Source organism: Capsicum annuum, chromosome 12, assembly GCF_002878395.1.
Source record: "Capsicum annuum cultivar UCD-10X-F1 chromosome 12, UCD10Xv1.1, whole genome shotgun sequence".
NCBI classification, from domain to species: Eukaryota; Viridiplantae; Streptophyta; class Magnoliopsida; order Solanales; family Solanaceae; genus Capsicum; species Capsicum annuum.
The window spans coordinates 50,890,728-50,916,869 of NC_061122.1; the positions used below are offsets into that span (position 1 = coordinate 50,890,728).

Sequence of the window (26,142 nt, forward strand, 5' to 3'; positions counted from 1 at the left end):
AATTTGGATAGATAAAAGAAGATGACGATGAAGAAGAAGATTTGAGAATTTAAGCTTAAATTTTAAGAGGAAGATGAATATATAAGACAATGGGGAAAAAAAATGACCGTTGAAGGCCAAGTGACGGCAAGTCAGCGAAATGTGTCAGGACTGACACTAACATATTTGATGCCTATTTTATTTTACGTCTTTAAAATGAAGATGTCCACTTGATGCCTATTTTATTTTAGGTATTTGAACTGAACACCGTCGATGGGTTGCGCCTTTTTTATAGCAATTCACTTTAATCTTTTTAAACGTAGTGGCAATTTTTTATGTCCAACAAAATTTGAATTTTTATAATGCAACAGATTCTCCATCCGTTGTAACAATTATCCTACCTGTTTTGACATATAGCTTATCTGTTGTAATAGGTTGGTCATCTGTTGCATTATCTCAATGTTTTCATCTAAATTCCATCTGTTACAATAGTGGAAAGACATATTTGATAAATTCCAACAGATAACCTACTTGTTGCAACATATGTATAAATTTGTTTGATTATTCCAATAGATATGTCATCTGTTGCAACAAATAAAGTCCATCTGTTGCAACATATGTCTAAATTTGTTCTTTTTTTCTCAATAGATGTGTCATCTGTTGCATTATCTTGATATTTTTATCTAAAGTTCATCTGTTGCAACAGTGGAAAGACCTATTTGATAAATTCCAATAGATCACCTACCTGTTGCAACATATGTCTAAATCTATTCGAATTTTCCAATAGATGTGTCGTCTATTGCAACAGATACATTATCTGTTGCAATATTTGAATCTAGTATTCTTTTCAATTAATAAGTTCAAATCTAAGGAATATATAAAATTTGCAGACAAAATAAAATAAATTGAAGCCTTCATAAATTAGCTGAATAAGTCAACGAATTAAAAAATTATTATGGGTACAGATCTCAACAAATATAGCAACAACAATTTAAGTATACTGCCAAGGAATGCTTTGAAAGGCTCAGGTTATAAAGATCTACTCAGTATGGACAAGTTGTTCTTCATCCGGTGCTATGGAATTCGGCTTTCCTCATCTTGGATCTTCATTATCGCTTGCGTATGGTTTCTGCGCTTTCTATTCTCCGTATTTCCATAAAAAGAGTAGCATATTGTCAATGTTATTCAGCAGTAGCTTGTTCTACATCCACCTAGAAAGCCAAAATTGGTCAATTCTAATCAAGGAGATACAATAAAACGAAAAAGAATAACTCATCTCTTCTAGCAAATCAAACAGGTATTCCTCTCATTTTAAATTGTCCCAAACATATTATATTTTTGTTGCAACAATGAATCAACTGTTGGGGCAAATTTATATATGAGGAAGACCCTGTGTGATAATCTCTAATGGATGAACCATCTGTTGCAATATATGAATCATCTGTTGCAGCAGATAGGTCGTCTGTTGGTACAAATAAAAGTTGTATGAAGAGATGTTTGATTTACTAAAATAGATGAGACATATATTGCACCAGATAAAGTATTTGGTGCAACAGGTTAGCCAACTGTTGCAACAGATGTTTATATCTATTTGATAATTTTCAGCAGATGTATCATCTATTGAAATAGATATGTGTCTGTTTATTTTGTCAGTTGGAAGACATATAATATATTCACCTTCTTCAGCTCGTGCTACTTTCCTTTGGATATTGTACGTTGCTCAGTGCAACACGCAGACAGAGGAGTTGCAATTTTGCTTTTTTGGATGCCTGATAATGCCCTGGAAATCCCTCTCCTTCTCCTCTTAGCCCTAATCTCTAATGGAGCAGATGGAAATAAAATCCTCTTTGATGGAATGACATCCGTCTTAGATGTCAATTCCTTTACAGAAGCAGTTAATGCATTAATAGCATTAATCACTACATTATGTTTTGCCCTGCAGTCTTGATATTTGCATGCAGAACATTCGTTGGGAGAGGCAAAATCTGTATAACCAGTATGATCATACTTATAATGGTTTTCTTTAAATACTGTAAAAGAAGCATCATTAGCACCAACAACAGCACCACTACCACCACCAACAGCTCCATCAACAACAACAAGCCCACCCTCCAAAATTATTTTTCTTGTAATGGCTGTTGCTCCAAACAATTCTATTTTTATTCTGTCGATGACCTTAGGGTCTGATAAAGTTTGCACAGACCGTAAAGTAAGAAAAAATGGCATCTTCAACTCTCATTGGTCGGAACTAGTGACGGATGCACATTCTAACATAAATCATTACATATATTAGAATGATGATTAGATCATTCAAAAAAAATATTAATTAAAAAAAAATTAATTATAATTATACTTACTGCTTCCTTCGGAGGGTTGAAGAGATCAAGAAATTTTGTATTTTTATGAGTTTTGGCCGACAACCATCTTAAGATTCTTGGACAGGAAACTCCTTTCTGGTAGTTCACTTGTTATCTCAAATAAGGAATGGCTTCAAATGCCCAAGCCTATAAAATAATGCCAATAAATTAAAACCATTATTGAGCGAAAAAATGAATGATATCATAATAGAAGAAAGAAATATTTACCATGAAAGCCCATGGGAAGCCATATAAGTTGACTGTATTTGGCGCTAACGTAGTCACCAAATATTTGACAGTTATTTTAAAGCTTTCATACCCCCATGGATAGTTGTTAAACGCCTCAAGATCCTCGAAGAGCTTTCTTAAACTGAGGCTTATGTTGTTGTTAACGTCTCTCGCCCAAGAATATTATATACAAACCAAATCAAGCACAATGACTGCTTGTGCTTCTTTGAAAGTCCTTTACCTTTCAACGCTTCTATCAAATTTTTATTTTTGAAGCTTGGACCAACAATAGACACCAGGTCATCATGATCACATGACTTGCCTTTGCTTTTTTTGGGTGTGCGGGGTGATTTTTTTAGGTTAGAATAGGTATAACTTAAGAAGGAGGATAACATTTTAGTCCAGTAACTATGACAAACTTCTTCCAACCAAAACAAACAGACATGCCACAGTAATTTATCCACACCTCATCCATCTTATCTTTGTTTTTATACATAAGCCTACGCTTGAGAAGTTCATATACCATTTTCATTTGAAAACGAGCATTGTTTTCCTCTGGCAAATCAAGATATTTTCCAAAGCAGCTGCCCCTGAAATAAGCATCCAATTTTTGTTCTCAAAGTATTTTTCTGAAGGCGTCGAAAGATTTTCCCATGGCTGACTTAACCACGAAATCACCCGTTAAACCTGCGGCACCATCGCACTGCATTCTCACAGGATAATGATCAATGCTGAAGGCTTTGACCAGCTCTTTGGTAGAAGGGCTATTAGCATCTGCATCATCTCTTTTAAAATATTCCTCCTTTCTGTGTTCATCATATTCTGCTCCCGATTGAGATAACGCTTATAAAACAAGCTCATAGAGTGGTCGATGTAGCCTAGCTGCTTCACTTGTTCCTTTACTTGGACTTGATTCGATTTCTGTTCTTTTGGGAACCATATTATCTAAAATTAACTGGAACATAAAATAATATATTATTGTTGATTAATGCATCGTTAAAAAAGGATAACAGTAAATCAAACAAGCAAAACAGTAAAATAACAGTTACAACAGATCACCGATCTGTTGCACCAGGTAGTATATCTGTTGCAGCATATAGCCAAACTGTTGCAGCGGATGAGTAATCTGTTGCAACAATACAAAACATACCACTCATCTTTTAAGACAGATGAATGGTCTGTTCAACATATCACACAACTGTTGTGACATCATCTGTTGCAACATATGAGTAATCTATTAAAACAATTAAATAATCCATAGCAACGGCTGAGTAATCTATTGTGATAATACATAATATATCACTTATCTGTTGAGAAAAATGAATGGTCTGTGCAATAGGTTACACATCCGTTGCAACACATGAGTGATCTGTTGGAACAGTTATCAACGGTCAATATTATTTAGATTTCTTCCAATATAGGGTCGTTTATCGCGATAGATGAATGATCAGTTGGAAAAATCAAGTCTTGGACTTTTCTTGTAGGAAGAGTTAGTAGGATTTTATCCAATATGAGGTTTATCTGTTGCATCAGATCATTAATCTGATGGTTCTTCCATTGCACCAGATGATTAATTAGTTGCATTAGATTTTTTATCCGAAGCTTAATCTGTTGCAACATATGGTAAAGCTGTTGCATCAAAATTATAATTTGATGGCTCCTCTGGTGCATCAGATGGTTGATCTGTTGCATCATATGATGAATCTGTTATATTAGATGGTTAATATGTTGCACCAGATGGGTAATCTGTCGGAGGAAATAGTAGCACGATTTTGTTAAACAAAAAACAGCAATTTCACTATTTTTACCAATAACAAGAATAGAACAAATCAAATCAAATTGTCCTTTATTTTTATAAACACAAGCAATAAAAATCAAACTTCAAAAAAAATGCAACAAACAATAAAATATCATAATTCACTTCGAGAAGAGAAGAGAAGAAAAGAAAAGAAATACCAAAAATTAGGGTTTTATTCAGACCGCATTTCAAATTAGTGCAACAAATATTGAAATTGTTAACCAATACTATAAGAGAAGTTGGATCAAGTTCCTCGTTTTCTTCAAAACTAAAAAGACCATAAATTTTTACCCCGTGAAAGAAGAAAAGGACCGATAAAGAATTCGAAGCTATTGTGGTCGGAGAGTAAGGCTGTCACATTGATTAAAGTTGAAAAGGAACTGGAATCCCAACTATTTGTAGTCGGATGTTGAAGTCGCCGAGGATTGAAATAAGAAACTTACAGAATAGTTGGTTGGGAGAGAGTTGAGAGAAACTGTCGAGAGAAAGATGAGAGACAGGTTGATTGAATTGAAGAGGGGAACTCGAAGCCCAACTATTTGTCATCGGGGGTTGAAAGGAGAAATTTTGCAGAGCTGTTGTTGGGAGAGAGTTGAGAGAAGCTATCGAGAGAGAGGAGAGAGTGGTTGATTTGGATTGAAGAGGGTGTGAGTTGAGTTGATTTGTATTTTTGAAAAGATTAGAAAGTTTTGAAAATATTAATCAAGTCCACAATTAACTTGATCAAGTTTTCTAATAATGTTTGACCCTATCTGTTGGTCAATGTCACCAATCCTTCATTCAAGACTTAAAAGACAACTATTTTTCAATTTTCTCAAGTAAGTTAAGGTGTGATATTAGGTAAATTTTTTCAAAAAAGAACTAGGCAGCTACTAGTAGCTTTATCACAAAGATCAAAATTCTTATTTCACCCCAATAAAAACGAACGAACCTTAAAGATTCTTGTTTAGATATAGTATTAATATTGTCACTACTGTACAACATGCAATTGTTTCTGCAATAATGAATTCCATCATATGAAAAATCAATTTTTTGCCAAACAAAAATGTTTAACTATGTCAAACTCAAGATTAAATAGTTTCCCTAAAATTCAATCATTGCCCTAGCAGCTTGAGCAACACACCAGTTTGATTTGATATTGATTATTTTATTTAAATGTCATGCTCCAAATGTTGATGGAGACTGTCACCTCGTGGCTTGACTTGACCGAGTGAATCAACTCTACATGATCATGGAATATGATATAGATAAAATATATAAGTGAAAAATGAGACCTTAGGCATAAAATTCATCAAGAAACTTCTTTTATGCATAATAAGAACTTCGATCTCCAAAACATAAGTTTTAATCATAAAACTAACATAAAGAGTGAGCCAAAAAACTATGTAAACTTGAGTAATCGATATAGGTCTATGAAAACTACATGAAAGTCTAAAACAGTAGAAGTATCTGGACGAGGCTCTAGCATATATAAAATACTTGTGTATATTATATAAATGTGTATATTAGATAAATGTTAAAGATTGCCTCATATAGTAAGTAGGGCTCACCAAAAGCAACAACGATAAAATATAGAGGACTTAATGAAGAAGTTTTTCATTCAAAACATCTAAACCAACATCGTGAAATATAATGTTCCCAATAAAAAGAATTCAAGTATCGTAGAATAACTCATATGATAAAGTAAACAAAATAACATAGAACATGAAATAAAATCAATGAAAATAAGGATATCAAACATTGTACTGATGTCATAAGTAAGCTAGTAAAGTAAACATATATGGTTCATTAGGTTTTACTATTTTTCTTAGTTTTTGTAATCCTATTTGTCGTACTTTGACCTTCGTCTTAGTCCTATTATGATATAATAGTAAAATATTAGTTGTTATATTCGAACCTTCGTGCTTTGAATAATAATGACATAATGGTAATATCTTGTACTTTGAACATAGCATGATCATAATATAATAAATGGCGAAATACATATGTCGTATTCAAGTTTCTTTTAGAAAGTGAATTAAACATGTCTATTGCCATTTTTGTATACTCACATTATGTTAACTTCTTTGAAATTTATTAAGAAACTCTTGTTTACATACATAGCATTATGAAAAGGTATCATTTTTGACGTTAGACATTTTCTAAAAAAGATGTATGAACTTGACATAGAGGGAAAGTAAACATAGAGTAATAGAAGCAATAACTAGTAAATACATATTCATGAAGAATACTTCACAATTCACATAGAGATCTCATTTTATTTCACGGAACATGGGATTGCATAGGCTCATAAAAGAAGAGAAATATCGAAAGAAAGGTCATGTCATAATAGGGAAGGAGATAGGTTTTAGCCTTATCTCAATTTCCGTCTTATAATTACCATAATGAGTCAATTCTTCTTTAAGGCCTTTATCTATGCAAGAACTATACTAACATGAAGTAATATTAGGAACAATACGTCAAACCTTCTCTATATTTGTTTGACTTAAACATCTTATATTTCTCTAAAAAAGTGATTTAATTGATAGGATCCAATTAAATAATTAATCAAATAGTCAAAGAGCGCCGAGCTTTTGATCCCTCTAACAATAGTGTTTCACCACAATCGACCTTCCTTCTTGCTAGTAGCATAGAATAATGAAAAATCATACAATTCATATCAATATATGAAATATAAAATAAAATACAAAATCTCCGTATCCCATAAAAAAGAAAGAGTAAAATCTCATTTTTCACTCAAATATTTTTCTTATGAAGAAAATAAAAGGAAAATTATTATTTGTTAGTTCTTTAATTTATTTAACCTATTTTTTAAATCTATTTAGAAAAAAAAAAACTCTTTCAATTTTAAGCAAAACCTCATAAATATTTAAGATCATAAAATTAACGTAAATATTAATATATATATTTTTTTATCAAAGATCGTGATATTCAATTTTTTTTTTAAATTCCGAAAAAATAAAATAGCCAAATAATTGAAACAAAAGACTACTGCACTATATAATCAGCAAAAGGGAAGAAAAAAACAAAAAGGGGGAAAACGAAGCGCCACCTTGAGCGAGTGGGTTTAATTAACTTGCAGCCACCCTCTGTGGGCGTTACAATCTACTCTTTGAATTCTTACTAATCCCTATTGTATTCTTCCTAAAGATTAACTTGCAATTTTCAGATATTGTCAAAATTATGAAAATTGATGATTCTTGTACACTTGTAAACAAATTCAAACATGCATTTAATCCTCATTGGGTTACTGCTAATGGAGTCAAAGTTAAAGTCTCAGTTGTTGCTACTTTACTCAGTATTGTTGTTGGTTTCATTTTTGCAATTAAAGATAGCAGCAAACTCAGAAACCTCATCATGGCATCACACAAAAGTAGTAGTTCAACAAATCATTTGGTAATTCCTGGATTGCAAAATCTTGGGAATAATTGTTTCTTGAATGTTGTTTTACAGGTAAAGATTGGATTTTTTTTTCTTGATTCTTTTTTGATAAAGTTTTTCTTTTTAATCAGTTGTTTGAGGTTTTGCCATTTAATGTGGTTTTTTTGAATTGAGGTTTTCTTGAATTTTGTTGACAAAAGTTTGTTTTTAAAATCAGCTGTTAGGGGGTTAGCATGTATTTTGTTGATAATTTTTTTTAATCAGCCGTTAGAGCTTTAGCATGAATTATGTTGATAAAAGTTTGTTTTTTTAATTAGCTGTTTGAGGTTTAGCATGAATTTTTTGGTAAAAGTTCGTTTTTTTAAATCAACTGTTAGAGCTTTAGCATGAATTTTGTTGATAAAAGTTTGTGTTTTTAATCATCTGTAGAGTTTTAGCAAATTTAATGTGTGTTGTTTTTTTTTAAAAATCACTCTTTCTTTAATTTTGTTGATAAAAGGTTGTTTTTTTAATCTCAGCTGTTAGAGTTTGGAAAATTTAGTGTGTTTTTTTTTAGTTCAGTCTTTTGTTGATTGGTCTGAATTTTTGTGGATATGAGGTGTTTTGATGATTTCTGTTTTGTGTATGTGGATTTTGTATTAGGCTTTAGCTAGCTGTAAGAGTTTTAGCAAATTTCTTGAGCAAGCTGTGGAGGAAAATGAGGGTACATCAATGGAAGGAAGTAGAGAGTTTCCAGTTATTGCTGCTTTGGCTTCGCTTGTAGAAGGTGAGTTTGAAATATGATAGAGTAGAATTTGGTATGTTGAAGGAACTTGTATGAATTTATGCATATATTAGTTCTACTCGAAGGCAAACGTGGATACTAAATACAACAACAACAACAAACCCAGTATATTCCCACAAAGTGAGGTCTGGGAAGGGTAAAATGTACGCAGTCCATACTAGTACCTCCGAGGAAGTAGAGAGGCTGTTTCCAATAGACCCTCGGCTCAAGATAGAGAATAATATACCAAGGTCGTAATGAGACATGAAACAAGATGTATAGCATAACAGAGATACTAAATGTTTGATTTTAATCAGGAAAACAAGCGTTTGTGTTTTTGAAATTAGGTTTAACTCTTCAGATAATCTTCTTATTTTGAAGTAGTTATTACAATGAATAAATACCTATTTAAGTTCTGCTCGAATGCAAATGTGGATACTAAATTAAAACGAAGAAGAGCTTGTGATGGTAGAAATGATAGTTAGGTAGAGTTAATGGGATAAAGCATGAACTTTAAGATAATTTAATTGCAACAACATTCCATGTGTAATCCCACTTGTGGGGTCTAGTGAGGGTGGTGTATACACATCCTTACCATAGTGAGGGTGGTGTATACACATCCTTACCCTACCTTGTGAAGGTGGAGAGGTTGTTTTCGATGGACCCTTGGCTTAAAAAAATCATTTAAAAAAATGTATATTAGGCAAATACAGTAGCGAAGAAGTCATGTTGAAAACAACGAAAAAGATAAAAGTAGCAATGACAAAATAATACGATTACTGGAGCAAAGGAAACAACTAGTAAAATTAAAATTGAAGATTAAGGTAGTAGGGGAGTAATAATAAGCAATACTGAAAAGGTAACTCGACAAATGCTCGACCTTACTAACTTTCTACCTTAATCGTTGACCTCATATCTTCCTAGCTAGGATCATGTCCACGGTATCCTGAAGGTGGTCCATGTCTCATGTAATCACCTCTCTTCAAGACTTCTTATGCACTATAGCTAACCTGCCACACCTCTTTATTGAGGCATTTGTGCTTTTTCTCTTCACATACTGGAACTAACTCAGTCTCACCTTCCTCATCTTGTCCATTGCGGTCGCCTCCACCTTATTCCGAATAGTTTTGTTCTGATCCTATCTCCTAATATTCCCAGACATCCATCTCAACATTCTCATTTCACTGATGAAACATTTTTATCATAGAAAATACCGATGCGAGTACCACGTGTAACATCATTGTCAATCTCCCATTTTTATTGTGTGTCAACCACATTTGTCATCTGTCACTCACTGATTTGCACCGCAAGTATTCTGTCTTAGTCCTGCTCAGTCGACAAGGTCTGTCTCCAAACCTCCAACCTATCGTTAATTCCTCGGCATGTCTCATCAATCAAAACTATGTCATCTACAAATAACATACAACATGACACTTGAATGTTCACAGAATGGTTATACGTCGAAGCGAAGCCCAAGCAACAATAACTCACCTTCTACAAGTCAAGCCACTTTAGAAATGGGCTAAGAGCCGATTCATTTTAGTGAATTATGGATTGATGAAGCACACTTGAATGTGCACAGAATGGTTATACGTTGAAGGTGTGGCAAGCACTACAAAGACGAGTATGAATGCTTGTGGTTATATAAAAGACCAAAAAACTGCAACTTGGAACATGTAAACTATACTGTATATCTCATTCCAACATTTTTGTTTATTTTGATCAGGAAAACATGAGTTGGTGTCATTGAAATTGGTTCAACTCTTCAGATAATCTTCTTATTCTGAATTAGTTATTATGATGAAGGGAATTGGCTCCTTAAGGCAATGTAGAAGGTATCTATAGATAGCTAGTGTTGGACACATGCATACTTGACATGTAGCAAAAATAATAATTTTTTTTGTATACATATGCAAAAGTATTTGAGTTTAATTGAAATTTGTATCGTACAAAATAGACACATAACACCACTTTTGGCCGTAAATAGTTATGTGTAAATCATATGTTGTCTTTTCATTTAAAATTTTGTAATATGATACAGCATGAAGAACGAATCAAGTAGTGGCAATCCTAAAATCAATCTTTTAGAGAAACCAACCCCTCCCCTCCACAACTCATGAATCTTTGCTAGTGCCAAATGGAGATGGTGCTCTTCATCATTCGTTAAGTTTGAAGGTGATGGGAGTTGAATCTGGCGGTTGTTCTGATTTCAACATCCATTAACTCTACAAGTTCTCCATCTCTCAATTTCATTTAGTTTTTGCAAACTTCTTTTCTAGGGAAAAAAAGGAAAGGAGAAAATAAAGAAAACAAAAAGGAAAGATTTAAAAGAACATGCTAGGCTGAAAAGCAGCCTTGAGGAAAATGGAAATTGTTTCTTGCCTTTATATAGTTGTTTCTTGATTAATGTTAGGATTTCCCTTTCACATTTTTATTAGTTGAAACTGGCCTATATTTAATTAGTTAATGGTTTTTCAAATTCTACCATTTCATACTTTTGATAAACAATAGTTGCCTTAGTCATGTTGTTAAGTCTCTCTCTATACTCTCTTTTTAACTTTTTTTGATAAACAAAAAAAAAGTTAGTTATTAACATTGATCATGTTGTTAAGTGTCTTTCTATATGTAACATTGATCATGTTGTTAAATGTCTTTCTATATGTACTCTTAACTTCAACAACTAATTAAGACTTTCTCTACTTATTCTTACCTTCAACAACTAATTATTCCATGTATCGTAGGAAACCAATTATATTGTTAAGCCTCTTCCCCTATAAATTTAAGGCATTTTTAGGTGAAGGATGAAATACTCACTCAATTTTTAATTTAGTTATTCAACTTTAACATTTGGAGATTCCCATTTTTAGAATAACATAGAAGATAATAGATACTAGTATTTATTACAAACAATGTTAACTTCAACAACTAATTAAGACTTTCTATACATATTCTTAACTTCAACAACTACATATAGTTAATGGCTTTTCAAATTCTATCATTTCATACTTTTGATAAATAATAATTGCCTTAATCATGTTGTTAAGTGTCTTTCTATATGTACTCTTAACTTCAACAACTAATTAAGACTTTCTCTACTTATTCTTACCTTCAACAACTAATTATTCCATGTATCGTAAGAAACCAATTATATTGTTAAGCCTCTTCCCCTATAAATTTAAGGCATTTTTAGGTGAAGGATGAAATACTCACTCAATTTTTAATTTAGTTATTCAACTTTAACATTTGGAGATTCCCATTTTTAGAATAACATAGAAGATAATAGATGCTAGTATTTATTACAAACAATGTTAAGCTATTGTTTTAATTTTTATTTTTTATTAATAATCTTGAATTAATATTTGTATTTAGCCAAAATGTTGTGATAAACATACATTGAGTGATTTTAGCACTACTTTAATGTTACGTTACTATTTAATTGTAATAAGTTTCACCTTATACGGCCTTCAAATATGTAAGTTTTGTTTCACAATTCACAAATATGGTCATTGATCATTTGGCAAGATAAATGCACTAAAGATTAAGTTGGCTACTAATTTGGAATCTTATTCAATCTAAATAATGGAGCTACTACAGTGGCAATTACTTTAACATAATATGGTGTAAACAATATCGATTCCCAAGTGTTGCACTTCTCCAAAACTCTTTTGATTGAAAGTAAATTTGCTATTGATTTCCTATCTAAGGATACATTTAGCATCCATTTTATCTATTGTTATTTATATCTAAATTATTTCATGTTTTTGAACATCAATTCCAAGGGAATAATGTCTGTTGAATGGGTAAAAACGTCCAACATTTTAAGGGTATCAATGTCCATCAACGACTTAAGGTTATTCTGGTAATTCAACTTTTAACTTTGTTGCTTCCCACTTTTATTATAAGATGATATGATTTGTCTCAATTTTAGTAAAGCTTTTATCTTTTAGTTGTATTAATTACTCCCTCCGTTTAAAAAAGAATGACCTACTTTCCTTTTTAGTCTATTAAGAATGACCTCTTTCCCTTTTTAGTAACTTTTTACTTTTAACCTTTCCACTTGGCATGCTTAAGACCACAAGATTGAAGGGCATTTTGGTACATTTGTCATATCTTTAATTTAAGACCATAAGATTTAAGTCTTCTTTATTTTCTTAAACTACGTGCCAAGTCAAACTAGGTCATTCTTTTTGAAACGGAGGGAGTAATATTTGCTACGCTATAATAAGTTGGAATCAGTGTTGTCAAAGACACGCTTAATTAAGGAAAAGACATTTGAAAGGCCGACCACTATCTCATAGGCATTTTGGTGGTAAAACCGACGACCGGTTCTTACTTTCATTTCCTCCTCCTTATGTAGGAGCACATCTTGTTTTCAAAGATGAGTTGTAGATGAGTCAGTTCGATCATCCTACATCGACGTTTTTTAATGCTTTAACCTAAGCCCATCTACTTAAGCCCTGAAGCAAGGCTTAAAACATGTTGAGCACTTCACGTTGCTTAATGTGCAATTCAATGTTGTTATCAAGGCTCTAAGACAAATGTTTCCTTGAAAATGAGTGGTTTTTGAAGACGCTAAACAATTGATATTTCCCATTATCATCGAAAAAAGGTGAAATGACCTAGGAGGCCCTTATACTTGGCTCCGTTTGTCAGTTGGACCCTTCTGCTCACTACTTTGCCAACTGAACTCTTAAACCTAGTAAAACATATGATTTTAAACCCCCCTGGCCGTTGCCAATCCTATGTGGCAACTTGATGGCTGAGTTGGAGCAAATGTGTGATTTCACGCGTATAACTTGCGTCACATAATTTTTTTGACTAAAAATAATTAAAAAAAATAAATAAAAAGATAAAAAAGGACCTCACACCTTTTTCTTCTTTCCGCCGCGCCCTCATTTCTGTACCCTACCCCCACCCTTGATTCTTCCACCATTTTCACCATCTTCAAGGCTTCAATTAATAGTTATGAAAAACAATTAGAAACACAAAATTCCCAACCCCTTCCTCTATCACCAGAGTGCTGTGAACACCAAAGAGCACCATAAAATTCCTTTTTATATGCTTCGCGATTCATTGAATCAGTGAAATTTGCAGCTGCTTTTATGCTTTTATTAGTTTGAAACTTTTTATAATTTCTTTGCCCATTTTTCATCAAATTTGCTTGTACTTTTGAATGGAGTGGGGAAAATAAAGGGAAGGAATATATATTAGAGAAAGGGATAAGGAATCTGAAGAAGAAGAAGAAGAGAGAGGGGGGTGGGGGATTCTGATGAAGAAGAGAGAAAGGCATGGGAGGGAGAACAAGGGAGGGGAAGGTTCTGAAGAAGAAAAGAGTGTGTGTGGAGGGGGGGGGGGGGGGGGGGGGGGGTGTTTAATGTTTTTGTTTTACGGGGTGGGGGGTGGGGGGGGGGGGGGGGGGGGGGGAGTTTGATTTAATCAATTTTTAACATTTAATTTCTCATGTGTTATTAAAAATGACGTGGAATTCCACCTGTAGTTGATTGTATTACATTCACATTTATTGGGTGAGAAAAGGGTTTAAAAGATTGAGTTTCATTAGATTTAAGTGTTTAGATGGCAAAGTTGTGAGTAGAAAGGTCCAGTTGACAATCCGAGCCAAGCATAAGGGTCTCCTAGGTCATTTCGCCTTAAAAAAAAAAAATAAAAAAAAATTTCAATATCTTTGTCCATGTCTTTGTTATTCATGCTTGTAGTTATTAGTCTCGGACCAATCATGTTATTTGTAATTTTTTTTTCATTTGCATGTTTTATTTGCACTTAAAAGCCTGAATGAACCTTAGAGACTTTTTGCCGCTTTTCTCTTTTGATAACATTGTTTGGAAACAGTCGTTCTTATGTGTAAGTCAATTTTTAGCAAAAGCTGCCTTGAGGTTATGGAAATGGAGTTAGGCATTGACCCCTACATGGTAATATTGATATAAAAAGTATTAGAGGTACATGCTTACTCTTATCTATAGAAGAGTGAACTTGTCCACTCTTTTACATTTGTTAGTTCCAATCAAAACTATGTTAGAAATATACATGAAGGGAAGGACTTCTACTTATTACAAGTAATGTCTAAAAGCTCAATGAGAAGTTTGGTGTGCTGTTCTGCAGAATTATGTATTGCGCGAGATGCAAGAGCTGTTCTAAGTCCAAGGAGATTGATGCATGCTATGACTAGTCACATTCCTAATTTCAATCTAACTAGCCAGCAGGTATTCTTTTCTTTACAGTATGCGAACAATCATCGCCAGTACTAGTGTGTTAACTTACATAATTCCCAAGTGTAGGATGCAGAGGAAGCACTCTCCCATCTTTTATCTTCGTTAAGAGCCGAACTGTCAGAATCTTATGTTCATGATCACAGCTCTTTGGCAGATGCAATTGCACTTCCTAATTGTAGGATTGTTACACAACGCATGCAAGGAGAAAGTGAACTAGAGAGATGGAGGCAAAGTTTTCTTGGGCCTTTTGATGGGATTCTTGGCAGCTTTTTAACCTGCCAAAGTTGTTCCTTTCAGGTTGAATGGTACTTGAAAGAATACATTTACAATCATATAATTTAATTATTGACTGCTGTATCGTTTTGCACATCATAGAACATGTTTGCTACATTTGCAAGGAATATTCTATAGTCGCTTTGCTGTGCTAGCCTAGGCACGAATGTAATCTGTGATATTGGTTCCACGCTGCTGTAAAATGGAAGAAACTATTCACTATGGAGTATTTTTTTTTTTAAAAGAACAATTAACTATTTGATAACTATAGTACATTGAAAGTGATAAAAGGTTAAAACTTAATTAAGAAGCCGTATTTTACATTTTATGCCATCTTATTAGGCCTTTTTGATGATTTTGTCTCTAGTTGCTGGCTTTGATCTTTAATTTTCTTGAAGGATATGATCATGCTAGTTCTCTTATATTCTTGTTAACATGCCTCACTTGTTTTTAGTCCTCCTTCCATGCATATTATATGGCAAATCTCTATCATTTATGTTATTATTTTGTTTGTGGGGCTGTATGAGTTCATGTTTGGACCTTTTACTTTGTAAAGTAGGCTGTAAATAAGTGATATCTTGTATTTATGTAGAATGCTCGTTTCAGTTTTGGGTTCACGCTCCGTCTTCTGGATCTTCATTCATAGTTGACTCATTCATGTTCTGTTGTTTTACTTCAGATCTCTCTGGATTTTCAGTTGTTTCATAGCTTGCATCTTGTGCCAGTGTCAAGCAGCAGTGGGGCTATTGTACGTTGAAAACTCAGTTGTCATATGTTTATTTCCCTAATTTCATTCCATATTCATGATGATGTATTCTGCCAACATAATGTTAGATGCCTGGGTGTTCCGTGGAGCATTGCCTGAAGCAGTTCTTTGTTGCAGAACAACTTGAACACTATAAGTGCAGCCATTGTTGGCATACTGCTGCCGTAAAGTATGTCTCTGCCATGGACGAAAATGAGGTAATCTTGGTTTACAGATTGTAGTTTAGCATACTACCTTAACCTTGAAGCTTGTGGCTGTAGTCTATAGGTTCAAAAGAGCATATATGGCCTAGGCAAAAAATTATGTCATCATAACAGCTATTCTTCAACTTGACTAGAATGTGGTCAATGGTTCCCCTCAGTGTTTCTGTTTTTAACATATTTATGGCCAACCTAGCATCTGTATAATTAGAAGCAAATTGTTATCAGGCTATTGTTGAAAAACTTAAGCTGTGCAACGAAGAAAATTCATGTGATTGCAAAGAGCTAGCGTGCCTTGCAAGATTTCCATGGTCAAATAGCTTCTCACGCACTTTCAAGCAATTCAGTATTGGCCGGAGTCCTAAGGTATTGATTGTTAGTGTAATTTTCTTCAAGTAAGAATTAAAGGTGCTAGAATCAGGTGCCCAACAAAGTTTGAAATGAGGAAAATAAGGGGTCGGCAAGGAATAACATTTTTATGTGCTTACATGCCACTTGGTGGCAAATAGGATTCAATTTTAACAGTTGGTGCTTCAGCGTTCTGTGATTTAATGATTTTGTCATATAATTTATTTGTTGACTTTTTTACATGTGCTTACAGTTGTGCCACATTGCAGGTTCTATGTCTTCATTTACAACGCGCTTCTATAAATATATTGGGAGAACAGGACAAACTTCAGGTACTGGTATTTTTGCAGGCGGGTTTTGTTCTTCAGATAAGTGAATAGATTTTATTAGATAAGAACACTGCCAGATGAAGTAAATTCTACCTTTAATTTAAAAAGACAAAAGAACACCCCAGATGAGGTTCTGGTAGAACCATAGAAGCAATGGGAAGCCTATCTTTGAAGTATGATTTCATTAACTGTTTTATATTTTCCATCCACATATTTCCCATCATAGCTGATTTTCCGATTCAACCTTTTTAATCCTGCTCCTGTTAATTACTTCCCCACCTTCTTTTGGTTCAATTGTTTGGCCATCTATTTTCAGTTGCATCACTGATTCCGCTGCCTGTCCTCTCACGAGATGCCTACGAACTTTCCAAGTCCTTAAATATCTATCTTCCATAGCTGAGCTAGTTTCTTTCTGTATTTCCAGTGTATAATTGGAATCATCAGAATCCTCATCTGTGGAATAGTCTCTATATTTCCTAGAACATCTCTCTCCAAAATCAATTTGTATTCAGTCTTGGTTAATGCATCACATTTCTCCATAGTTATCCATCTCTGTTGTTCTTTTTTGTGAGTTTCCTTCCTTATTTTCCCATTATAGCTGACGTCTTTAGCAAGAAGGAAAGAATTTGTTGTGGCTGACTCTGTTCTACCCAACACTAGAAGAGAAAGCTTATCCTCTTTAAGCATATGGAATATACTTGGATTGATTTGCAGCTTGCTTCGATCATCTCTTAGTCCTGACTAATCTCTGCGACTTTTAGTGCCATCCGTAATTAATCTTTTTGTTTTTTGTTCTCACTAATTGCTGTTTCCTGATTCTTGCCGCAGAAAATGCCTCATCTCCTCTCTTTTTAGACTGATTTGAATCTTTAGTTAGAAGACTCTGATCCTTTGGATTCTTCCATGTCAACTTATAGCTTGTTTGTCCAAGCTTTCAAATCTTCTTATTTCGAAAAATGTCTTTTTCCGGAAGCGCTTTTCAAAAAGGTATTTTTGAGAGTAGCAGTTTCTGTTTCCCATCAATCTTAAAAATACTTTGCCAATTTTTTGCAGTAATTTGTGCTTTGCTAAGGTTCCAAAAGTGGTTATGGGAAGAAGCTACATTTTTTTAGCTTATGGGATAAAATTTCTACTACTACTCAAAAATACTTATTTTTCCAAAAAAGCTTGGCTAAGCATCTCAAGGGCAACCCGGCGCTCTGAAGCTCCCACTATGTGTGGAGTCTGGGAAGGCCAGACCACAAGGGTCTACTGTATGTAGCCTTGCGCTGCATTTCTGCAAGAGGCTGTTTTCACGGCTTGAAACCATGACCTCTTGGTCACATGGCAACAACTTTACCAAAATTACCCAAGGCTCCCCTTCAAAATAATTTTTTGTGGTTGCTGGTCAACAACAACAACATACCCAGTGTATTCCCACATAGTGGGGTCTGGGGAGGGTAAAGTGTATGCAGACCATACCAGTACCTCATATGAAGTAGAGAGACCGTTTCCGATAGACCTCCGGCTTAGGACCTCAATTTGCTAAAATAAGCAACAACGACATTAAATACCCAGTGTGACCCCATAAATGGGTTCTGGAGAGGATGGGGTGCATGCAGACCTTACCCCTACCTTGGGTAAGGTAAGGTAGAGAGGTTGTTTCTAATCAGGCCAGTTTGCTAAAATAAGTATTTTTTGAAAGATAAAAAAAAAAGCAGCACTTTTGGCTACTGAGAAGCTTGCCCAATCAGACTTTTAGTTTCATAAATAATTTTGTGTTATCTAAGAAATCAGCTTGTAAACATCTCTAACTTATTGAGTTGGTTCAGTAACGGACCTTGAGATGGTGGGCATGTCCTGTAATGTCATAAATCCATTTTGGTTGAGGTGGATTATGTTTATTATAATCATCTTTTCACCAAGTCCCTGTAATTTATATCATCCGCATGCCTTCCCCATGCAAGTATTCGTCTATATTAGCTGCTCGAATAACCAAAGCGGTTTGCACTAGTACCCAATGTTCCTCAAGCAGGTCAGAAACCCTTTCTATTTCTTTGCAATATGCCTCTCACAAAGGACTCTTACTCTCTCTGATCAAGAATCCTTTGAAGTTACCATTTTCCTGGCTGGCCATATTCGTCCTGTCCATTTGTTCACTATGTCATATTCTTGTGTTTCAAGTTGATCTCACCATAAAAAGGGTTGCGCTCACCCCAGCATACATTAACATAAACACTAACCTTAGCCATGTCTTTCAGATTTGCAATTTGAAGGGGAGCATTGGGTGAACTGGTAAAGTTACTGCCATGTGACCAGGAGGTTGCGGGTTCTAGCTATGGAAACCGTCTCTTGCAGAAATGCAGGGTAAGGCTGCGTACAAGAGACCCTTGTGATCCGGTCCTCCCCCAGATCCCGGATCCCGCATACTAGACTTCGGCAAGATTGGAACCCTGACGCTCTTCTAACCCACATATCACACATTATCCTATTTTACACTTCATTTTAAATAGAATTGTCCACTAGATAGAGAGGACACCCTTCTACTTTTGGCTATCCCGAGATTATGTGATTCTTTGTAGTAGATTATCGAGCATTTATCAAACTATCAGACAGAATATCAAGACAAGAACCAACTTCTTGTTCACACTTTGGCTTAATCAATTTCTTTTGTTTGAATGCAAAATCAACTTATTAATTGCTTAGCACCAACTTCGGACTATCAGAACTACAACTTTTGGCTGCTACATTTTGACTGTAGCCTTGGACCTACATCACTTCAATTACTACGTGTTTTCATCTTTACCCGAGATGTTCTTCTCCAAACCTAAGGGACAACCTAATATGTAGTTGTTTGATATTTAAATCCTATTTTATGCTTTGGTGCATTCTGCTGCCCCATAAACCCTCAATCTTTGAATTTTGTGTTCAGGGCCATATTTCATTTCCATTGAATTTGGACTTGGCTCCCTTCGTGAAGAATGGAGTCGGAACAGAAAGTTGGGAAGTGAATCTGCAAATTGGGCAAATAAAGCATCATTATCATCAGTCTTTCCCTTCATTCAGTTACTTAAATCTGCAAGATGATAAAAAGATGTCAACTTGCTCCCAAAGTGAAAGAAATTTTTCTACAGAAGTAGAAGATACAGCTGCTTTGTGTGTCTCGGATAATTTTGGTGTTAGAAAACCAAAATCGGAATCAATATCAAGTTTGTACAAGGCTGGAGGCTACAAGGAGATCAGCTTAAATCAGCTGCCTCCACGTTCTGGCAATCAGGTTGGTGCTCTAGGTAGATAATCTTAATGATTGGGCAACATGGTATTTACTCGTATTTGAACTTTCTCGCATAACATATCATAGCATATCATGTGTATAATAATTTTACCCATTCCATGACTAGAGATTACTCTTGAAGTGAACGTAATCTGTAAAGCTCTATGTTTGTAGCAGGATTTCTACTGCTGAAGGAAAACTTACAAGTAGTACTATTCCTGGGTAAAGTACTCGTATATCTCTTGCTAGCCTTCCTGCAAAACCCAGATCAGGCTCTGAGTACTCTCTTACTTACATGCTGGTTGCTTATTACTATTTTTCTTAATAAATCACTGGGTTTGTACTCCAATCTTGTGATAGTCTAAGGAATACAACAACGATGCCTCAATCCAAGCAAGTTGGGATCCGCTACTTGAATCGTAACCTTCCATGGTACTTTTAAGCCTAGTGTAGTTTGAGAGACAAAAGAATCTACAAAGGGAGGGAGGGGTATGAAAAGAAGTTCAAGGGTAGGTGGTCCTTTTTATGGTATCTTTGTAACTTCAGGTTTGAGCCATAAGTTCTCTTGAGATTAAGCAATGCTGTGAAAGACTGGTCAACTTTATCTTATATCTGTCTTCTAACTGCAAGGCCAGACCTTTCAATGTGCTGTTGTTGAAAGATTAGGGAAATATATATAGTGGAAACATATATCATACTAGTACGGCGTTGTTTCTGTTAAAATGTCTTTTCATCTTTGGCATCTGTGCATTCATGATATGCACACCAAAGCGACTTAGTAGCGCATGTTTTCATGTGTAATATATTATAGTAGTTTCCATTGTTTGTTAAAATGGCAGATGCATGTGTATCAAGGTGTTTAGATCCGAGATCTATAGGTGTTTAGTCTGGCAACTGATTCTGCTTTAGCTATTCTTAGATGATAGAAATTCTTTATATTGTTCATCTAGAAAAGTAACTTCGGAGAAACAAATGGTACTAAGAAAGAAGCAGGGTAGATTTTTTGTGTTATGCCCTACTGTTTTTGTTCTCATCCATTCCAGTGGTTCTTTCCTCATTGATCCATCACAGTCGTCACGTTCTAAGGATCAAACAGATTACCACAGTGTTTGCTTATAGTACAAACCTCGTGGGAACAGATGGAGACTGATGCTGGAGCAGGGAAGACAATGTGGCACATGTGCTACTGTATTTTAGTTGACTATTGTTCATGTCATTTAAGCCATCTGTGATTGCTACCCTCTGCTTTCTTACATCGTCTAGGATTGTTTGAAGAGGAATATTGCTATCCTTTCAACATGGACATATTACTCATGTTGTGTTTGTACAGTTCTTTGCTAACAATATGTTGATCGGACTCTTCAAAAATGTCAGCAGTTGTGCGTTGGATTCTCCAAAAGTGGTGTATTTTTGGAGAATCCAACACGGGTGAGGCATCGAAAGTGAAGAGTCCACGGAACTTAGACTAACATGTGTTATTGTGCTTTTTATTCTCTCTGTGATTGAGCTTTTCGATTAAATTACTATTTTGTGCTATCAAGATCGTAACAGCATGATCAAGATCAAGGAATATGTAATATGTCTGTCTAGGTTGGTTTATTCGCATAATTTGAATCTCACGTTATGTTATTGCTCTACCCTTCGTGTTGCAGGGTGGAGCTTCCTCAACAACACATTCCAAAAGTCACAAGTATCAGCTGGCCTCTGTGGTGCAGCACTTTGGACTAGTTGGTAGCGGGCATTACACCGTTTACAGACGGGTGACAGCCAAAATTAGCGAGGACGATCCTGCAGGACTACTGGGATCTGCTGTAGATCAGTGGTTTTGCATCTCTGACACCAACGTGCATAGTGTTTCTGAGGAAGACGTTCTGGACGCGGAAGCAACCTTACTATTTTATGAAAAAGTTTCCGATAGTTCAAGTTTTGTCGAGTTATAGCTGTTTGTAGTAAGCCTGGTAGTAGAGTGTAGGCTTAGGGTTTAGGGTTCAGGATACTCACTGTGAGTCTATTGTTATGGGCATTCTGTGTTTTGCCTGGAGAACTGGCTCTGAACTTAATCAGATTTCAGTATACTTGTATATTGTTTCTTAGTGAGCATTTGGTCATGAATAGTTCAACAACACCAACCACATACCCAATATTTTTCCACTAAGTGGGGTTTCAGGAGGGTAGTGTATGCTGTCCATACCTCTACCTCAAAGGTGAGGTAGAGAGGTTTGCGATGAACTTGGCCATGAATAGCTGAATTTCAGACATCATGATAATAATCTGGAAAATTCACGAATTCAAAAAACATCAAAAACTTGATTTCGCTTTTTTCACTTCAAAATCCTTGCAACTTTATTTTCCGGATATGTACCATTTTTCACTTTAAGAGCATTTTTTTTTTTCCTCAAATGCTCATAATTTTCATGGCCAAATAGGTTCTTATGTTTCAGCCGTATGACCTTTTCGTTCTTTAGTACTATATTATTTTGTCAAAAATTTATATGCCGGTTGATAATATAAAGTATATGTAATGTTAGAAAAAAATTCTCTTCGTTACATGTTGTTTCATACAGTTATCAGAGAGCTTAATTGAAGCGAAATGGATAGTGAAAATTTACGTAGTTTAGGGGAAAAGGACACTCACGATCATTTTGAAAATAAATGGCCAGCATTTGGTTAATTTGTCAAAAAATTTCTTAATTTGATTTCTCATTTTACTTGTCTTTTTTCATTAATCAAGAAAAAATAATTTTTTTTTCTATTATACCCTTTGTAATTGATTACTCCTTGTTACTAGCATTGAATTATCAAATCTTGAAAAATATTACAAAGACTTTGGTAATCCAGTAATCCTAATTATTCATGCAAAAAGTGCTTTGGTATCAATCATATAATAACTTCATATTGGAACTAACAACATGACACGATTAATAGAGGCAAAATGGTTGCATTACCAATCATTGTTGCATTACATATATATTATATTTCAATGTTTAAACAAAGATATATTTCAATAATATTCTTCAATAAATAATGATTTTTTAGTATATCAGTTTTGTAAAGCCTACTCAGTACTCCCTCTTTCCCGCTGTTTCTTCATGTTTATCATTCTTATAGTTTATATTTTTCCCAGAGATTTTTTTTTTATACCCGGTTCATCTCTTCCTCTTAATCTATGTTCTTAACATCTTACTTCTTTAACCACATCCCGAAAACTTTAGTCTGACAGCTAACACTCGTCCTTTGTCTATTTTGCAAACCTGTCGGACTATCAAGGCCAGAATTCCTAGGAATTTACAGGTTAATCCATCGTTGTTATTAAGAAATTAAGAGGCTAACCATATACCAAGGGCAATAATTTTACCGAAAATTTAATTTACATGATGTACAAAAAACATGTTAAAAAAAACTTTAAACATGGACATAAGAACATAAATATAAATATTTTTGGTGGGAAAAAAATATGTAAATAAGAACTTACATGAAGTAACTAGGAGAGAGGTTTCCCTTTCGGGAACCCCCTTAAGATCGAATAGAAAACTTAGAGCTTTTATCCAAACATATTTATACAAAAGTTTATACAAAAAAGATTGACTTGGATAGGTTTGTTGGAAGGAAGAGTTTACACATTTCAGGTATGTTTTGAGGTTGGTTGATTTTTCTCACTCTATCTTCCTTCTACAAAATTTACGTCTTTTATAGGCAAAAACTAGATAAAGCAGTGGTCATAAAGATTACTACGTGGCCCAGACATATGTGGCTGACACTAAAAGATAAGAGATAAGAAAGAATCTTAATAATGCAAGCCGGGTACTCATTGGGCCCTATTGTCACAGGCATTATTAGTTTTTCTTCCAGACTTATTTAGACGCGTGCTTCAACAATTTTTCTTTCTTTTGGAAAGTAGTGATAAATGAAGCACTCTGACACTGATTTAACTATTACAAGACATAAAATGAGCATCCCCACCTGACTATCCTATCTAATAATACAAATTGTATATTGTCTTTACTATGTATCCAAGTTGTGCAGAGCAATTGAGTCGAAATTCATTCCTAAGTCATCGTCTTCGTGTGGATCCTGAGCATCTTGAAAATGTGCAAGATGACTTGCAATCCTATCATCTTCATCTGATCTTAAAGAGTTATAGTCTGCATTATTTATTTCTGGAACAATTCTGTCTGAATTGGTAGTGGGTTGTCCATCTGGTTGTCCATTCATATGTTTATCTTGTGTCTGGTTGTTAAAGAATTTATCTAAAGTCTGTTTAATTATAGTCTCTATCGTTTCATTTTTTTCTTTTAGATAGTAAAGTCTTCTTTAAAATCTTATTACCTGATTTTGCTAACTTATGTTTTGATGAAGAACATCCTTCATCTTCACTTTTTGGCAAAGTGACAGCCATTAACGGTTTTGATTTGTCTTTACCGGTACATCCGGTACAGTGGATTTCTGAGCATTTAGTGGGAAATGCACACCCTTCTTATCCATTTTTTGAGGAGATGAAGAACTCTGTGTCTGAATTTGTGTTTTTGCATCTGTCTTGCTTACATTTGTCTGATGGTTGAGTCTTGCTTCTAATAGTTGTACCTGCTTTATTAATCTAGTATTTTCCATGAGAAGTGATTCCTTCTGAGCATTTAGCTTCTTGAAATTCTCCGTCATAGAAGAACAATGGTTGCAGAAAATAATCTTTCCTGTCTCTTTTTGTAAATTGTACTGAGTTATTTGATCTGGGTTCTGTCTGAGTGATGGTGATATATAATAGTTTGGTCCTAAATATCCTCTAGCATGATTTGTGGCTTCGGTAAAATCATTAAAACCTTTGAAAAGAGGGGTTTTAAAACCTTGTATTGAATCTAACACTTCTAGCCATGTTTGAAAAATTCCGTTAGTCTTTCCATGAATGACTACGTAATATTTAAACTTAGGCCTACTTTTTTCTACCATGTAATGGCATAAAGAATTCATGGATGCCATAAAATGATTACGATTTTGTCTATTATAAGATATCCAAAGATTGTCTACTAAACATTTTTGGGGTCTATCTAGAATATAGTTTGGTCTTATTCTAAATGATATGTTACTCTCAGGGTAAGCAATTAAGTTAAATGGTCTAAAGTGAATTCTTTCCATTGTTTCTAAAGATTCTAGTGGTCTAAAATTTAAATTACCTAACATTGTCTGTTGATATAAATCCGAAGACGAAGCTACGCCCTTGCCTTTATCTGCAGGAGGTTGTCCTGTTGGTCTCATGCTGAAAACAAATGAGTCGGATTAAACTTATTTATTTATTCCCAGTTGTAATCTACTTAACTGGTTTGCTAATTCGTTTTCTTTACCTTTTATATATTCAAATACGATATTCTTATAAACAGATATAGTGTCTGTAAAATTTAACCATCTTCTTCTACTACTAATTTTATCATTTATTTTTTGATGAAATTTAACTATAGCTTCACAATCTGTTCTAACTAAAATTTCTTCTTTATTTATAATATATAACTTAAAACTATTTAACTCATATATTATAGCTAATACTTCTAGGTCTATAACACTGTTGTTTTCTTTTTCTTTATATGCCCCACTCTGATAACCACATAGTTGTTCTTCATTTTTATTACTGTATTTATTAGGTCGTTCTTTTAAAATGGCTCCCCATCCTAAATCACTTCCGTCTGTTTGAATGATTAGATAATCTGATTCTAATGAAATTTTTAGGTCTGGAATATTTTTAATTTTTTCTTTTATTTTTTGAATTAATTTAATATCTTCTATATTGAAGTTTTTCTGCCCTTTACTACCGGTCTTTGCGTATAATAGTCCTGCTATTTTTCCTAAATCTTGAATAAAATTTCTTGCATAATTTACTAATCCTAAAAACTTTTGTAAATCTTTTGTCTTTTCTAATTTATCTGGCATTTCTAATACTTTCTTTGCAATGTGTGGTTGAAGTTTTATCTTTCCATTTCCCAAAGTTATTCCTAAAAAATTAATATAAGTCTTATATAATTCCATTTTCTTTTTACTTATTACTATCCCATGTTTAACAAATAATCTAAAAATTATTTGTAAGTGTCTTAAGTGTTCTTGTATATTTTGAACACTAAAATATCATCTACATATACTAATATAAAATGTTTATACTCTCCAAATATATTATTCATCTTTCGTTGAAAAATGGGTGGAGCCGTCTTTAAACCAAACGGCATAACTAACCATTCAAAATGTCCACCTGGACATATGAAT

At 34.2% G+C, this 26,142-nt stretch overlaps 1 protein-coding gene across 2 annotated transcripts; it reads left to right on the forward strand.

Moving 5' to 3' along the window:
* Positions 1 to 7,381: 7,381 nt before the first annotated feature.
* Positions 7,382 to 22,022, forward strand: LOC107850973 (ubiquitin carboxyl-terminal hydrolase 27). 2 transcript variants are annotated; one of them, XM_016695838.2, is made up of 11 exons: positions 7,382 to 7,815; positions 8,386 to 8,509; positions 14,624 to 14,724; positions 14,800 to 15,030; positions 15,686 to 15,754; positions 15,841 to 15,969; positions 16,201 to 16,338; positions 16,590 to 16,652; positions 19,561 to 19,905; positions 20,080 to 20,124; positions 21,555 to 21,691. In XM_016695838.2, the coding sequence occupies exons 1-10, from the start codon at positions 7,546 to 7,548 to the stop codon at positions 20,092 to 20,094; spliced, it is 1,485 nt and encodes a 494-aa protein (XP_016551324.2). In that variant the 5' UTR covers positions 7,382 to 7,545; the 3' UTR covers positions 20,095 to 20,124; positions 21,555 to 21,691. The 2 variants fall into 2 exon arrangements, with proteins under 2 accessions (XP_016551324.2, XP_016551323.2); XM_016695837.2 differs by lacking the exon at positions 20,080 to 20,124 and having other exon boundaries at positions 21,555 to 22,022.
* Positions 22,023 to 26,142: the final 4,120 nt, after the last annotated feature.

Coding starts and splice junctions, on each gene's coding strand:
- LOC107850973 (XM_016695837.2), top strand. CDS start 7,546: ATGAAAATTGATGATTCTTGTACACTTGTAAACAAATTCAAACATGCA. Junction 15,970..16,200: donor CTGCCATGGACGAAAATGAG/GTAATCTTGGTT, acceptor AATTGTTATCAG/GCTATTGTTGAAAAACTTAA. Junction 16,339..16,589: donor GTATTGGCCGGAGTCCTAAG/GTATTGATTGTT, acceptor GCCACATTGCAG/GTTCTATGTCTTCATTTACA.